General features: G+C 41.5%; 1 protein-coding gene across 6 annotated transcripts in view; it reads right to left on the reverse strand.

Annotated features, from left to right (window-relative positions):
• Positions 1–4,380: 4,380 nt before the first annotated feature.
• TRDMT1 (tRNA aspartic acid methyltransferase 1) overlaps positions 4,381–17,866 on the reverse strand; it is a 35,950-nt gene continuing 22,464 nt past the window's right edge. For 5 of the 6 annotated variants that reach the window (XM_067562307.1, XM_067562309.1, XM_067562304.1 and 2 more), the window contains 7 exons: positions 16,506–16,571; positions 14,449–14,518; positions 13,427–13,510; positions 12,172–12,542; positions 8,172–8,229; positions 6,971–7,100; positions 4,381–5,083 (listed from right to left, as the gene is read on the reverse strand). In XM_067562307.1, coding sequence (XP_067418408.1) covers positions 4,983–5,083; positions 6,971–7,100; positions 8,172–8,229; positions 12,172–12,542; positions 13,427–13,510; positions 14,449–14,518; positions 16,506–16,571 — 880 coding nt within the window. In that variant the 3' untranslated portion in view covers positions 4,381–4,982. Of the gene's footprint in view, positions 5,084–6,970; positions 7,101–8,171; positions 8,230–11,334; positions 12,031–12,171; positions 12,543–13,426; positions 13,511–14,448; positions 14,519–16,505; positions 16,572–17,866 lie in introns of those variants that run through there. The other variant, XM_067562305.1, reaches the window with a different exon arrangement.

The following is a 17,866-nucleotide window of genomic DNA, read 5'->3' on the forward strand; positions in this document are numbered from 1 at the left end:
CAACGAGGGGATGCTGGATCAGTACCAGTGAGGGAATACTGGATCAGTACCCTCAGCCAAAAAGCACAGCCACAACAACCAGAGCTGGATGCATCTGGACAACAGAAAACAGGGATGCTTTGTGTTCTCACATTGTGGACTTGCATGGCCCAGTGGAAGAAGGGGAATTAGTACCTCTATGAGTGAGTTTGTGGAAGGGAAGGGGCTAATGGATTGGGGGAGGGAGGGAGATGAGACAGGGTGCTCGACTCACCACTCCAAGGGTGCCTTCTCCTGGTCATTCTGGGGATTAGCTTCTTGAGATCAACACCCTTTCCCATGGCTGCATGCTGTCCCTCCACCTCTCTCTCTGGCTGCAACCCTTCTATTTGTGTTTCCCCCTTCTGGGGTATTGACATCTTCCTTCAGCAACCCTGGCCAGTCTTCCTATTCACTGCCACATACAGCCCCTCCCAAAGGGCCTGCTAAGGGAATCTCCTCCAGATTCCAGCTCAGGGACCATGGAGTTGGCAGTCAAGGTCTCTTCCCTCTCGGACTTCACTACCTTTCCCTGAGCCCTTTCCTTACCAACCAACCAGCACTCCCCCCTCTCTGGGTTTGCCAACCTCACCCCTTCCTCCTCCAAGGGAGCTATTTCCCAGCAGCCCCCTCTACTGCCAATTTCCTGGCTTTGTAAGTCCAGCCCGGCTCCTTCTTCCTCAGCTGGGCCCCCTCACTCAGTCAGGGGATTGCTTAGCCACTTGATTCCCCGTAGCTGTGACCTGTTGGGTTACTTAGCCCCAATGTCAGGCTGCATTAACCCTTTCAGGGCAAGTGGGGTGAACACCCCATCACAGGGGCCTTGATTATCATGTAATTCATCAAGTACATTGCAACTTATGAAATAAGGGAGTAGGGGATGACTAATGGCATGGATTCATATAAAAAGGTGATGAAATGTAGATTGCTGTACCTAACTGTAGAGAGGAATAGTGTTTGCTTACCAATGCCTAATTGCTCTAGATCATGTGTGCATCTTTTTTATTTCAAATACTGATTGTATAATGAGATGCAGTGATAGCAATAAACTTCCTTGAGGACATAAAAAGCTTTATTTATAACTTGTACTAAAACAATACCACATTCACCCATTGTCAGGCAGACCTGCTGCCATTACCACACCAAAGCACCAGTACAACAGAACCTTTCCAAAACAAAAAGTGCACAAACAAGTGCGAACAGTGAAACCATGCACATGACAGAAACTCCTTACTGCACTGGTATGTCCCCTTCCTTTGCTGTTTTCCATGCACTTGGTGCTGGGGAGAGGAGTGGATGCATCCACAGAGGAGGGGCTTAAGATGGAGGACTCCATGGGGCTAAGTTTCGCTGACCAGCCACTCATAGGCCCCGATTACAAGGGCCACACAGCCATGGAGCTTTCCAAGCTGTTTCTGGACTGAGGGTATGTTGCAGAGGGCTCGGGCCAGGGTGTGAGAGGCAGCAGAAGCCTGTACTCTTGCAGCCATGATTGAGATGAGCCACTCAAACTGTTCTCTCTGCTGAGCGCTGACCACCCTCCCTTAGCCACCATTCCTGTTGCAGGAAATGCAAAGCAAGTGCCTGCTCCAGGCTGAAATCCTATCCTGAAGCTGTGCAGCTAGCCTGAGCCTTTCTTCCACCCTTAAGTCCCTCTGGTTCTGGGGCTGGACCTGCTTCAAAGCTGTTTTGTCGTCTTATACAAATTGCAGACACGTGTGGGGTGGGAGGACAGGGCAGTCAGTGGCTTTACTACAAAAGCTTTTTCTATCATTTCTGGTCTTTCAGGCTTTGGAGGACACAACCGTTGCCATGGTGCCTGACTGGTAAAAGGTGACGTTATTGCAAGCTGCCGGTGGGAAACCTGCCGTGTATGCAGCCTAAGTAATCAACCGTATAGGAACTGAGCGGCATATCTATGAGTGGAGTGGACCAGTCCGCTACAGAGGGGCCCTGGAAAATATGCCCTTCCCCGCGACAACCTGCCTATCTGCAGCTCCTGGTTGAGGAAAAGTTTGCAGCTATCAACACCCAGGATTGGGTCAGAATTCATGAGGGAATCAACAGGATGCTGTGTTAACTTCCACATGGCTTAACCTGTCATGGCTGCTGGCAGAACTCCATAGCTGCCCTCCTTCCCCCTCCCCTACACATTTCTGGACAAAAATTCAAAACCCAGTTGTACTTGGAACAAATGATTTTGTCACCTATGGACGGCATAGACTACCTCTAAATGAAATGGAACACATACCTCACCCCCCCCTCTCTCTCTCTCTCTCTCACACACACACACACACACACTCTCTCTCTCTCTCTTTTCACTGTGTCCAGGCAACTCAAAAGACCATATAATGATTTCAGGGCAGTGAACTTAGCGGCACGGCAATGTAAGGTGGTTATTTTTAAGAAATAGGAATGGCCCTAGCAAGAAACTGTGTCTTTTCAGTGAAAATACAATTTAACGGTGTTCTGTACTGTTTGCAATGCACGGTCACCATTTTGAACTCCATGGGGTGTGGGGGGAAAGGGTTGCCAACGTGCTGGGATACAGTTCGCCATTAGCAGATACACACAGCTAGCCAGGGCATGTTATAATTTTTCCATTGGTTCACAGAACAGAAATCCCTCCCATTACTGTAGTAACAAGCTTTACAATGGATCCAGAAACGTATCAGGCTCAGGGGTGGCTTCAGTCCTTCCTGTGTCTGCTGCAGGCTCCGCAGTGGGATGTCCCCTGGGCGGTGCATCGAACAGCTCCGACTATGGACCCAGATTTTGCTGCTGCTACTGTTCCGAAGCCTGCTCTGGGACCCATTTCAGCAACAGAGTCACTTCATGGTCCTCACTTGGTGCCGGCTCTCATCAATCCCCATGCTGACTCCAAGGCCAGCAGGGCAGCATCCCAGCTGACCAGGTCATCATGCACCCTGGTTGGCTCCGAATTGGGTGCAGTGCCCAACACCTAGTCAAACTCCTCATAAAAAAGGCATGATGTTGGCGAGTTGCCCAAGACAGTTCTGGGCCTTGGGTTCCCGGTACTCGCGCTTGAACCGCTGAATTTGCTCCCTGCTCTGGTCAACAATCCTGTAAATTTGCAATGCTGCCAACTTCTTGGCTATTTACTGGTATGCATGGTCATCCCTAGTACTCTTACTAAAGGGCACAGGTTTGCTGGCTTTGTACCAGACATTTACCAAAACCGCGCTGTGCTCCCATGCCCATGAAGCAGCATGCTTCACAAAAGGCTTCTTCTGTTCGGTCTCCATTGCAAATACAGGAGACTTTCTGCTGGTGTGTTGCAGCTCAGTGGTCACAGAAGACAAGGGAAGGGTTAGCGCTGACTCACTGAGCTGCTGCTGTATGCCAAGTTCTCACTGAAGGAGAAATGTCAGTCTTTTTGAGAGCAGGCGTTTTTGGTGACTTGCTATCTTGGTGCCCCAGCCCAATGGTAAATCTAACATCCCCGAGTCTGAATTATCGTGAACAGGTGCCTCTGGCAGATGATGATTCTAGAGTATGTGCCAGTTCCTCAGCAGGGTTTTGCTTGCCAACTAACATCCCTTCGCATCTTTCCCAGGGTGAGTTGGAGACATCTGCCTCTCATCCAGACCCCCCATTCCTCCAGACATCAGGAAAGCATCATTTGTTCAGAAAGCACATTCCCAGCAGCTACACACAGATGTCCAGTGAGATTAGTGACACAATGGAAGGCTGGGACGTGAATGGCTCATTCAGCACAGATCCATGTATACGTTCGGTGCTTTGAGAGAGGCTGTGCCACACCTCAAAGAGGCATGGTATAGATCTCACAGCCCAGGGGGAGGCGGGGCTGGGCAATGCCATCTTTTGTGCCCTCCCAGTTCAGGGATGCCCTGGTTCTGCGGGCCAATCTAAGTAATGGCAGATTGTCCCTAGCTGCCCAGAACCCCCACAATAATACATGCTATGTCTTCCCCTCTGACACACCCTTCCCACCTTCAACCTTGCCAACTATGCCAGGGCATGTGAGGGTGTCCTTAGAAGACAGGTTTTACAGCTCCTATGCCATGGGAATCCTCTTGTGGCTGGATATGGGACTTTTAGGGCCACCTTCTGCCATTCAGGCCCTTTTCCCTAGTGTAAAGGCTAGAGCCGAGGTGAAGATCTCACCCCGTGTAAGATTTATTTTGATAATACCAAATGTAATTTGTGCTGACAAATATAATAAAAGGGAGAAGAACCTAACCCATGATCACTGAGGTCATACTCAGGGTTGTAATAACCTTCAAGTATTTTTCTTAGGTTACCATTAAACAAGTCATACCAGACTCAGTCATGATTATGAGCTGGGGTCTTAAGTACCTAGAAAGATCAGATGGATACTTATATTAGGTTTGGCATCATGTCTCTTTAAAAAGTAAATACACAGACACCCACACTCTGAAGTTAGCAGCTTTACAAAAGTTACATTTGTTGTAAAAACGTATCAAAATTACAATAAATTGTCAGAAGATACTCACAATAGCTTTTTTCTTTTAAGAATAGAACAAGCTAATATTTTCAGCTGAAGATATTCTACATGTTGAATACATTATCTGAACTTTATTAAAATAACCGATTGTCACATATGCTCTTTATTCTAAATGACAGTTTTATTTGTTTTCATTACAAAATGTTGCAGTTCGTATTTTACAAGCTAAAAATATAATTTAAATAGGACAATTAAAGTATTGGCAACTTCCATTTTAATAATGTGACTGTTTGCTCCAACAGTACAGATCCTCCATAAAGAAAGGTATTCAAAATATACCAGTTGTTCAGCAGACTAAATCTATTCCAGATAGATACTTTGCATGGACATTTACAAAAATCACCACTAACTTTTAAAGCTGCTACAACTTTTACTAAGTTTCTCAAAGACGGAAAGTGTATTCTGAGCTAGGAGGACTGATACCAGTCAGTACTCATCAAGTTCACGTTCAAAATCATCCAGTCAGAACGGAGATCAGTTTAGCCACTACATGTACATTGAGACTGTTTCCCAGGAGACGGTAGCGTTGCTTCATTGTTATCTTGTCAGGAAAGCCTAACACAAAAACAACACACAGTACAAAGACCAAATTAGTCTGGGTCTGTTCCTGCTCTTCTGATCTATTGGAATTTGCACTAACATTTCCTGATGCAGTTACTGAGAGTTGCAGTACGCAGCTGTGTTCCTCACACTGTATCGGAGAGACAGCCCAATGGAAGAACTCCCACTGAGTTCAATGGGCTTTGCATCAGGCCTACTGGGAGCCACACAGATGTTGCTAAGATTTTACAAATGGCCATGAAGCAGAGCTTTCCCTGCAATCTATACTAATTCAGCTTCACTGGCATAGCCATAGGTGGTGGGAGGCGCGAGGGTCCCTGGTGGAGGACAGCAGTCTAGCAGTAGAGTCTCCAAATACAATAATTCTGGCTAGAAGGGGGATGTGGTCATAGCAGCCAGAATGTGCTGATTCAGTTTCCAAGTTTCCTAGCTGGGTGAGGCTGAGCCAAAGGAGAGATGCCCATGAGGAGGTGGCTAGGTGGAGTTCTTCCAGCTTTCTCTGACAGTTATTAAGGCCCTGAATACAAACCACTGTAGTAAAATGCAGCTCCTGCCAGCTCCAGCCATTCTGCCCAGTTCCCTGGCACGGTGGCACCTAGACTTAGACAGCCACTCCCCTCCCAAGACTCAGTCACTTGTGCTTGAATTCCTCCCCTGGGATCCCCAGCCACATTCCCCACTCAACCCACTGCATTAGGCTCAGGATTTACACAGGTTTAAAAATGTATATATACAAACTATGCTATAAGCCAGCTAGAACAGTAATGGCTCTCCAGTTTCCTTTATCATGGCCTGGGCAGACCACAATGGACACATTCTCCCAGCCCCTGGCTCTCTCTCCCACTTGGATAAATTATCTCAGGCCTCCTACTTCCTTGGAATAAATCTAGCCAACATCACCAGAAAGAGAATTAGTGCCTAATATAGTTCGAGGGCCCCACTGCACAAGTTTGGGCTCTGTCTCACATAATTTAGGTCGTATGTGCTTTTTAAGGATGCTGCTCTCCTGGTGACATCCACTGCCACAGAGTGCAGACTCTACATGTCTTCAGTTTGTTTTTCCACAGAACACTGAGGGCCTGATTTGCATTACACTAGGGCCCCTTTACACTGCTCTGGTAAAGCTGTACCATCATAAAAGCTCTTTAGTGTGAATGAGAATTAGTCCCCCACTGTGTTTGCCTTGTTTTGGGTCATTTGCCTATCTCTTTCCCTATCATTGTGTATCAGTAATGGGAGAGAAGAAGAAAGAGAAAAACATTATGCCTAAACTGATGTCATCCTCCTGAAAGCAAGTCACAGGTGCCAGAATGATGGGGGTAGTTTTGATAATGTTGCTATGTTAACCTTATGGGACCTATAATATTGACTGCAGAAAAACAATTAGTCTTTTATTGTTCCACATTGTAATTACTTTTTCCAACAGCTGAAAACTAAAAGCACCAATTAATCTATTTTTAAAGTCAAAAGATAACAAGAATTATGATAATGGACAGCTTTATGCATCTCAGGTGTTGGAAACAAAAACCAAAACCCTAAATTAGAAGAAATAAAAAAACTTTAAACCAAATGAATGCCTCTCTTCACTGCCTTGTAATAATGCAGTAATTTTTCCATTCCAAAACTCATTGTTTTTCCCAGTTTACATAAACAAACCTATTTGGGTATATAACATATATTTGTTCTTATAAACTGGGAAAAACTATAAAAGCTTAGAGAAATGGTCACCAAATAATAATAATCCATCATTAAAATAAAGGCCTATTGTAGTAACTAACATATACAAAAAGTGAAGCATTCTACTTCAAAATGCCAGTCTGCCAATTTTGGTTGCAGTTCTGAAGATTAGACTAGAGATGGGAGAAATTCAGAGGCACATACCAAATTCTGGAGGGAATCCATGGAGATTTGCTATTTCTCTAGGAGTAAAGTATCGGAGTTGTAGTGTTGACAATTTCATAAGCTTCTCTTCTTCTGACAGCAACTCAATGGATTTAAACACTGACTCTAGCTGTGGGGAAAGTATAAAACAGATATGGATGACGGACAATGAGTACATAAAATTACACCATAACAAACATCTTCATGAAATGTTTAAGGTTATTGCATTGCTGAAGACAACAATACAGCTGTGTGTTCTGTTTAAAAGTATATAGTTCGTGATATACTTTTGCAGTCAATGTCTCAACAATTACAGTTTACCAGAAAAGCAATCATGCTGTCAAGAACAAGTTATAATTTTTCTCAGATCAGAAGTCATACAAATATTCAAATATGCAACCAGAGGACAATAAATTAATGTCAAATGCTGGAGAAGAGAGATGACTCAATAAGCAGGAACTAACATCCTATACTAAAATTATGCTGTGTATACTTTGTAAAACATGACAGCTTTGATATTCCTCTATATATTCCAACCCTGCATTCCTTGTATACCCAAAAATGCTATTTAAATCCTGGTCAGGGATTTAAAAAGTCAAGTTTTTCCATGTATGTATGATAGGCTTTTTTTGATGGGAAAAAAATGGACTGTTTTCACAAAACCTGCCATTTCATTTTTGATTTTTCCTGTGCTAAAATATCACTTTTAGGTGAACTTCACATCAAAAGTGGACAATTTCAAAATGTCATGTGTTTCAATGCAAAAAATAATACTTTTGAAATAAAAAAAATCAAGTTTTAATGACATTTTTGCTCGAGAACTGGGTCATCAGTCTGCAAAAACTAGCCCATAAATGGCCCTAGAATAAAAAAATCTGTTGTATCATAAATTATCCACACATCCAGCCCACATCAAGGTTTTCACATTTTATTGTGAATGTTCTCCATAGCAATAGGAATGATAAAATAGTACCATACCCACATTCTCCCCACATAACCATGACTTCAATATACTGCCTCTGGGTATTCATAGTAAATGAATTGGACAATACATGAAGATCTGGAAATTCAGTTGGTCTGTGCTATAAGATTTAGTCCTGAAGACATTTTTTGTTATAAAAAAATCCAAAATAGTTATGCCAAAGACGACAAAAAAATTAACAATAAACCATTCCGATGTCATTTACAATGCATCCTGTACCTGCACTTCCTCTGCCATCTGCAGTACTGAACCTGTTCCTTCTACGTAGTGACCATACCTTAAAAACAACAAGAACAAAATTATACATGAAAAGTCCTATTAGGCTTTACAATACTGATGAGTGTAGGAAAGCATGGAGGTTAATTTGCTGGCACTAACAAACAGCCTTCCGGAAAGGTTACACAAAGGCCTTCTTATTAACAAAACTAACCCTGGGACTGCAAGACCAGCCTCTGAAAATAATCTTTGGGGATTATTCTCATATCAGTGCTCAGAAGATTTATCCACAGTAATAATCTGCGGTGCAACCAATCAAGGATTTCAGGCATAATGTCTTTAGAAATGGCCACCTAAGTTGCATGCACAAAATTCTGCATGTATAAGCGCAAATGGACTTTTGGATTCACAACTTAGGCACTTGTTCAACTTAGCGCCCATTTGCATGCAAAATGAAGATGGCTACTTTTGAAAATTGGGCTCTTTATACTCAAAGGAGGACACGACCATTAGCGAGAGCCTAAAAATTTCATTTTCACTCACGAAGAACAAAGAAATTCAGTCAGATTTTGGCATTAGTGGAATATATTTTTACTTGTTTTTTTGTTTACAGCACTCAAAAAATATCCAGCATTCAATAGTAAGAGAGTTGACATTAAAAGCTACATTTTGGCTCTTTTGGAGCCTCGGTGGTTTATTCTGTAAATACATGTTTACTCTACAGTCTTTCACAGGCTAGCATTTAAATATAATTATAGAGTTGCCAGACTGTCAGAGACTGTTTGCTGACACTGTTTGCATGATAACAATCGAGCAAGAAAGTCCTGAATAGACAGGGATTTAGAAAGTAAAATAAAATGGGCTTTGCACAGGAACATCTAAGGAACATCCGTTTCACCTCTGTGGACGCACTCTACAGTCTTTCACGGGCTCGCATTTAAATATAATTATAGGGTTGCCAGACTGTCAGAGACTGTTTGCTAACACTATTTGCATGATAACAATCGAGCAAGAAAGTCCTGAATAGACAGGGATTCGAAAGTGAAATAAATGGGCTTTGCACAGGAACATCTAAGGAACAGCCGCTTCACTTCTGTGGACGCACTTTTTCTGACAACCACTAGCCATGCCCCACCTTATGCTACTCCCTACTTTGCTCCTCACCAGTGTATAGACAGCTGCTACGGAGTCCTCTGCACAGCTTCTTTGCATCTTAACTCATCCCCTTCCAGATGCACTGAAACTGTGGAGGCTGCCTTTTGTTTTGGGCTTTACAAACCCCACAAAAAGAAAAAGCGTTGTGGGGAGGTGGACACTTTTCCCACATGTGCAATAGTCCTGTTGGGGCTCAATCCTGCATGAAGCTGTGCATTCCTGAGCTGATCTGGCAAAATACTTCAGCATAGGGGTAGCCTTACTGAAGTCAACAGAACTACTCATGTGATTAAAAGTTAAACTTGTATGTAAATGCTCTGTGGGATCAGGGCCCTAAAAACAGTTATGGATTATGATGTAAGTAATTAAACTGTCTTCTTAATGCATAATCTTTACTTCATTCTTTTTTTTTAAATTCCATTTTTAACAAATATTTGGCTTCACAAGGTAACCCACATGGCAGAGAGGAATTCTGATGTATTGTATATACAAAGTACCTGCATTTATAAATAATAAAAAAAACTTACTTGAGGCAAAACAACTAAAATAATTACAACTAGCTCCTAAACTGGTATTTCAAATCCTTATTTTGGCAGATGATCTTTTTCATACATCGTTATAACATAAAAAGGCCCTATTCTAAATAATTTATGCTGAGGGAATTGTGGACGATATGATAGTATGATTCATACTATGCCCAAAATTACAAGATCTTGGTTTCTGTAGAAAGACAATGTAATGTAATTCTAAGTGAAATACTCTGAAATTTCACCTGCTCTTTACGGCTGAATAATAGTTTTTATAAATTTGGGCAGAATTACCCCTTTTTTATTAGCTGTTCATATTTCTTATTATTGTAGCTGACTAGAGAAAGTCAACAACCGTCAACTAGACTGAGTACTTCATAAAATTTGGGAAGTTTTGGCAGAGAAAAAAATTACACATTAGTACTTGGACGGTTGGTTACTTTTTTAGTACTTATACGGAAAGCAAATGCTGGATTACAAAACGATGTTCTAACTTTTTATTTTACTGAAGTTTTATTCTTTTGTTGTTCTTCTCTTTAGGTATGTAAGCTTCCTAAAATTTCTTAGTTTGACCCAGACAACATAGTCTTTGTCTGAGTATATATTGTGTGTTCCCTTGTGACTCTAATAAAAAATCAGTTACCGCTACACGATGTAGGACTTTCCGTAACTTGCTTTATATGAGTTTTCAGGTCATTGATTCCCTTGGCAATAATATATCCTTGTCAAGACTACATGGATTTATAAAGGGATCCCTCACAGTTATGTCTGAAAAAGTGGGTTTAATTTGCTCTGTTCTTCAAAATGTCCACACCTCTTCTCATTGGCTGAACCACAGCCTACACTGCTGTGAAATGGTGTGTGATTGCACGCTCAGTCAACAAACATGTTCTTCTTCATCCTCAATCCAGACCAACAACAAGAGGTGTTAAGAGTGCTCAGGTGCTCTGGTTTTTCCCAAAACCAGCTGTTCCACCACTACATTAATGCACATCAGTGGTCCAGCCACTGTTCCTGTTTTGGGCCCTCCTTTAACATAAAAGCATATTTTAAAACCAAAACACAACAAGCCAAATTTATTCCTGTTGTTACTGCAGTGAAATAACTAGAGTTACACCAGGGATCAGTTTGGCTCAGGGTTTTTAACTAAGCGTGCTATTTATTGGCCCAATCTGGTAAAACACTGAATTTCCCTCAACTTTTATTGGTGCTGATGTCAATTAGAGCAGGAAGGAAAATGATCTTCCTATCCCGTGAAAATTTCCAAGATTATAAAAAAAAAAAAAAAAAAAAAAGTCCCACCCCGAATAGGAGCAAAAACCATCAGATAACCTTAAAAATGTTCTCATATGGAAAATCGGGGGAGACGGGGGGCGGGAAGGAGGGGGGTGGGTGGCGAGGGAAAATGGTTTTGGTGAACTGAAACATTTTGGTTTGATAATTTTAAAAAAATGTTTGTGCTCTATAAATTAGCTTAGGAAAAGTTGAGTCGAACTAGACATGTTTATTTTAGGAAAGTCAGAACATTTTGACAATTTCACATCTTTTAAAAAATATTTGCGTTGATAAATCAATCAAAACTGAACCATTCCCGTGAAAAGTTTTGGTTTCAAGGAATCAGTGTTTGACAAAAAAGTTTTTGATCAAAGCATTCCCAAGTAGCTCTAATGTCAACAGGAGTTGAGAACACTTGATACTTTGCAAGATAATGCCTTAAAAATGCAGAGTACAAATTAGGAAACTACTAGACAAGTGAATAACAGATATTTAACTGAATGAGGTGTCGTTTGTGTATTTCTGTATTAAAAATGTAACTAACTAACTAATTGTTGTAAAGAAGGAATGTATGGCCAGATCCCCAGGTGGTGTGAATGGACATAGCTCCATTGACTTCAGAGGAGCCACTTGCATCAGCTGAGGATTTAGCCTCGTTGTTTACAATATCAATTCAATGTACAGTAGTGACAGTTTTAACGGGGGAAAAGGAGCATAATGCTTTGTAACTTCAGTGAGTAATATAAAGAAATTAATTAGTGCATTAGTTTTCTGCCAGCGGTAATTAAGCTTCTCTGAAAGTCATCAAAAAATGTCATTGTCTTTTGTGAGTGCAATTTATGGGCTGGGCACATGATGTTCTGCCAGAGCGAATCTCATGTTCATGTTCTGTTGAATCAGAAAGCCTGCAATTAAGAGAAATTTGTTACAATAGTGTCTGGCTTTTTGACAGAACACTGCTTTTGGTTTTTAAGACGACTGCAAAGAAATGTTTGCATTTAAAATGTCTGGATAAGGTCCACTACCGGACTCTCCTGGAGACTTACCCTTTTGTGAAGCACGTAGATCTCCTGCAGGTGGGGGTCACAATGTCTAATAGGAAAGCATAGCGCAGTAAGGCCTTTGGTGGCAAGAAATACTGACTCATTTCTTCTCTATCCTCTTCAAGGAAGTCTTTTAGCATTTGAATAGAGAGATCATTGTCCTGGTTCCACTTTCTTTCCATTTCTTTCCCTGTTTCAAGTTTAAAAAGGAACGCTTCCTTCCGTGAGCACTCTCCACTGCCACCATCAGAACCAGAGTCTAGCTCAATGTTCTCCTCTTCGGTCGGCGTGAAGGGGCTCTCTTTTTCCAAGCCTGCAGCGACTGTGTACTTCACCGAAGCTTTTGGCTCCTGATCTGGGAAATTTTCCAATATCTAGCATGGAACAAAATATGCAAATGATTAAAATACTGGACTTAGTACTGTAATAGTTAACTGCCAAGAGAAATCATGTAGCAATGTCTGGGAAGGCATACAGAGCTTCCAGTATAAAATAAATTGATTCTCCCTCTTCTTCTATCAAGACTTTGAAAGGATTCTGGCATTATGAAGTGCTAAATTTTAAGTATTTTGTAGAGGTATGCAGCCAGTTTAAGGAATAGGGATCTTGCCATTTCACTTCCATAAACAGGGAAAGAAAGGGTTGTGTGAAACTATCATAAAGAAAGCTAGGACTAGGTGAAAGTTGTTTGGTTTGGGGCTTGGCTAGTAACTTGAGACCAGATTTGCTGAAATGTTTGTGAACCTCCTGTGAGTTCCAGACATCCTTCCCCACATACCTACGTCCCCCTCAATGGGCTTGGAATTCACCATTACCTTTCAAGTCTTCTGGACACTGGCTAGCAGTGCATCTCCTTCATTCTTCTTCAGGAACTCTGGGGTTTTGTTGGTCACTCCCTCCTCAATGGAGATCTTAAAGGGGCACTGCGTGGTCCCCCCATTTTCTAGCTCTAAGGGTCATGGCAGGCATGGCAGTACCTCCACCCTTTCAAGAAAAGGTTCTGGTGGGCAGAGAGGATAGTGCCAGAATGCCCAGCACATGTCTTTTCTGAGTCAGCAAATTGTTCCTAAGGACAACTTGAAGCTATCTAAGCCAGAATCAGAAAAAGGAAAGGTGGCTTACAGCCATTTTACTTCCCCCCACCCACCTCCACACATACACACTCACAAGTAGTTGAGCATAAGTTTTGCACAGATGAAGATCTAGTCCTCAGCCTCCATGAAACCAAGAGTAGTCAATGAGTAGTAATGAGTCTCACCTGACCAGGAGCTTGAAAGGAAAACAACTCTGATTGAAGCTTTGCTATCAGAAAATATCGCAGTCTGGAATTGGGAATGCCAAGCTGTAAGCAAAACCACATAAAACAATCAGTCCACATGGTACAGTGAATAAAAGCAATTTGTGTTCTGACAAAAAGAGCAAGTTACCTACCACTTTTTATAGTAATCAAATATTTAGTGCTTAAAATGTTTACCATTTCAAAGCTGTTAACGTTAACCAACATTACCCTAAATTAATGCTATTTTCAATTGGCATAAAAAGTGTTTTAAAATGTGCTCATAAAAGGAATTGCTACATCACTAGTTTGTAGGAAAGGATCTGTAGTACAGGCAATTTTCATGCATTGCACAACTCACATCTTTCCATCTGTTTAGTATGGTGAGCTCCCTCACTTCCCACAGATTTATTGTACCTCTGACCATTCATTCCCTATCTAATTTTTCTCAAGCAAGAGAAATAGTTGATTTTTCTGCAGGTTTCTGACTGTTGTCTGCAAATCAATAGAAAAGTTAAACAAAGTCTTTCTGAAAAGTGGGAAGTGAGAGAGAAACTGAAATATCTTTAACTACAATTTTTAGGGCAAACGTAATGCCCATTATCTATCATAATGATGAAGTAAGAGGAAATGTTCAATCACATGAACAAGTAAATTAGACAAGACATGTCACAATGAAGAATGTCCCTGTATCTCAAAGATATAGAGATTTATATGTAAGATAGTAATGAACTGATCCTGTACGTCTTGGACAAGCAAAACTTTTTAAATCAGTTAAAGTATCCACTGGCAGTTCAAGCAGTACAGGGCCTGGCCATGAATAATGATCAGCAGGACAAATATGTAAATATCCTGAGCTAACCCAAAGGTAAGTCAAATAGTATCACTAGTCCAGAGGAATGTCCAGAAAACTGGACCCTTTTTTTGAGTATGTGAAATTCTTTCCAAATACCCCATTTAGTCTTAGGTACAGTTTGATGAGTTATAATAATCTTACTACTCACGCATGTTGGAGACAAGAGAAATTCTTGGTATTTAAATCCACACTTCTCTAGTATTTCTACAAGTTCGTCTCTGATAATGAAAAAATAAAGCCAATTACTGCCCATATGCAATCAAACACAGAATGTAATATACTCTCTGTTCATGTCTTTTCTTTTTCTAAATAAAGATCCATTAATGCAATACTGTAGTTATTAGGACAGTCAGCAGACACACTAGAATACACAAACACAGCTTTGTAGACATCCAACTATGGTCATATTCTTCCGTTTCAGGAAAGAATACAAAGTATAGTGTTGCTTTAGCCAAGCAAGGAACCATTACTAAAGACTTTCATGGAAACACCACAACTACTTTAGAGCAAACATTCTCCAAAGGAAGTATCCTGTTTTTCAAAAGTACTTATAACAACATGTCATCCAATCAGTAGGAGGCTCATTCTCATTAGATGTGGATTGCAAAAGTTTTACAAGCACTGGATTAGAAGTAGGATATTAAAGCTCCTACAGATAACTGCTCTTGACTCGATACCTAGGTTTACTACTGAGCTTGTTTATTTAAGTACTACGCTAGTACAATACAGGAAAGACTGTTTGAAGTGCTCAGGTAAGGGATTCACAAAAATTGGTTGCTTGGCTTAGGAGATTTCTAATAAAAGTGTACACCATATATTTTGAGGAGACTTAAAATGGAAGGTTGCTTACTAAGGATAGCATCTGATATAGCGTCACTATACTCTGTAGTCTAACAGCAGGCTGGATCTGCACTGAAAGTAAGAACTATGATCTAAATCCTAGCCTGGCAAGAGCCAGAAGGAAAAAGAGGAATGTTGTCTGGTGGGTCAGAAGACCAAACCGATCATTCCAGCTATATGACAGGATCCCACCACATAGGCCAGGGACATGCATGGGCACAATTCACAGGTCTTGTGAGCAGAAGCAGTACATCTGCTAGTCAACGGGGACCTGGAAATGCCCCCTAATTGGCAAACCATGTTCATGAAGGGATGTGGTGATGCGCAGGCTGGCACATAAGCCAGTTACCTCTCTCCCCCACTGCTTTCATCTTGTTTGCATGGGAGAACTGGGAATGAGGGGGGCGGTTAGGCAAAAGATGATCCTCGATAGCCCCTCTCCTGCCTGGCACAGCAGTCGGTAAGATTTAGCTCTCTGTTTTAGGGTGAAACCCCAGTCTCTACCTCCCAATTACAAGGTAATGGCTACACTAGAGAGCTTACAGCGGTGTACCTGCACTAATGCAGCTGCTCTGCTGTAAGCTCTCTGTTTAGCCACTCTAAGCTGATGGGAGAGAGCTCTCCCATGGACTTATTTACTCAAGCCCCTGCAAGTAGCAGTGGCTATGTTATGGCAGAAGCTCTCCTGTCCACATAAGCGCTGGTGTGGACAGCGCTAAATCGATGTAAGTTATGTCGCTTGGGGCGGGGCCTAATTCACACCCCGAAGCGACTTAATTTATGTCAACTTCAGCTGTCACGTAGTCGTAGCCTAAATTTCAAAATGAAAGATAAACGTGATTTCCAAAACTTCTCCTTGTTGGCAGCCAACTAATTAATTGCTTGTGCTGTTTGCTGATGAGGTCACACCAAGTTCTCAGTGCCAGCAGTCAGTCAAGCAGTGTATGAATACAAGGCTATCAGCTAGCCCTTACCCCTCTACTAGAACTACTAGAAAAAACTCCAGGAAAAGCTGAGAGAGCTTCATATGCTTTGTGTTGTCTGATAACATTGTCCTTTGATAATATAGCTCTCTCCTGAATGAAGAAAGATGACAAAAGAGGCAATGAAGATGCAATAAAGATGCATGTCAACTTGTTCCAGCTATAAACGTATTTTAACGGTTTGGAGAAATCAACAACTTTTCAGTAAACTCCCCCAAGACTTAAAAATTTCATTGCAAAATTAAATCAGTATTTTTAAGCTGAAACTGCTAATGCACAATTTCACTCCATTCCACTTTTAACTTAACATTCAAAAAAATAAAATGACCTGCCCTGCCCCTTTACTTAATACTGTTCCTAATTAAAAATTATCATACAATACCTGGCAGAAGAAGTTTCAAATCCTTTGACATTTTCTAAGAGTACATATTTTGGTAGCCTCTGGAGCCTACAAGGAAAGTCAATGTAGTGTAGTAAGATGTAAACCATATTACATAAGCAGTACAGACTTCTTTAGCAATAGAAAAGATTTAGGTGAAGCTTACCAATTTTAGGTGGCTAACTTTAGTTCGCCACACAAAGATGGTCAGATTTTCAGAGGTGCTGAACACATGTAATTCTCAATGAAGTTAGTAAGAATTACAGATCCTTTGCACTTCTGAAAAATCAGATCACATTTGCTCAGGTACGAGGTATGGATTTAGGTGCCTAACACTGAAAATGCTGACCTTCATTCATTTACTAAAGCATCATTCTCATTCATAAGGTTATAAGTTAGCAGCACATAAGGTACATGATGGAAAAAAACAACCCACCGCTCATCCACTGTGTGGAAAACTTGTAACAAAATGGGCCTGCTCCCATTTAAGTGTCAAAACTCCCATTAACTTTAGTGAAAGCAGGATTAGACCCAGTGTTAGCTAGCTAGTTTTGTTTTAGCAGACGCTATGTTTTCAGAGAGTTTTGCTTTCAGACATTTTCTGTTGCGTATAATTCGCTTTTGTGGAAAAGGTACTTTAGGTATGGTTTGAGTGGGGCTAGTCTGAAGTCCAGTGGCATCAATGCCATGCAGGAGCTCAGAGTCTGGAACAAAGCTTGTTGCATAGGCAGCATTTTGTCAGGTACATTCTTCTTTGGCGGATTCACGAGTCACACGGATGAGCTCCCTAGAGCTTTGGCTTGTAAAATGGATGGTTCCAAACATGATCAGGAAGAAAAAAAGGGAGCCCCCAACACACAAAACAACTGCATCAGATATACTCCTAAACTCTAATAGCAAATATAATAATGATGGGGGATGAGGGTGACACTTTCTTCAGTTACCCACGACTGGAGTCACCTCATTACCCCTCTCCCTCGGCAAGAGAGCAACTTGCTGGTGCTTACCTGGATGTTAGCTCCCAGACACCACCAGTCTGTTAGCCACCCAAACTCCTCAGGGCTCTGCCCGCCCTTACTTTGCCTTGCAGTCCCCTAACCTCCTCTGAAAGCAACCCCCTACATTATTCAGCCCATCGTTGGCCTCTCACAGAAATCATCAGGTTTGCGATCCCCAAGGGAACAGTAAATACCCAGCTTGACTGGTATAACTCAGGAGCAGGTCTTTTATAACACCACAACACTGAGATATAGTTATAGCAAAAACACTCATAAGTTTATCATCGGAGATAAAGATTTAAGAGATACAGAGTAAGGATAATGGAAGCAAATATGGTTACATATAAAACAAAAGCATAACCCGTT

Source organism: Emydura macquarii, unplaced genomic scaffold (genome assembly GCF_026122565.2).
Source record: "Emydura macquarii macquarii isolate MOO-44397 ecotype Brisbane River unplaced genomic scaffold, CSIRO-AGI_Emac_v2 contig_2422, whole genome shotgun sequence".
In the NCBI taxonomy this organism is placed as follows: domain Eukaryota; kingdom Metazoa; phylum Chordata; order Testudines; family Chelidae; genus Emydura; species Emydura macquarii.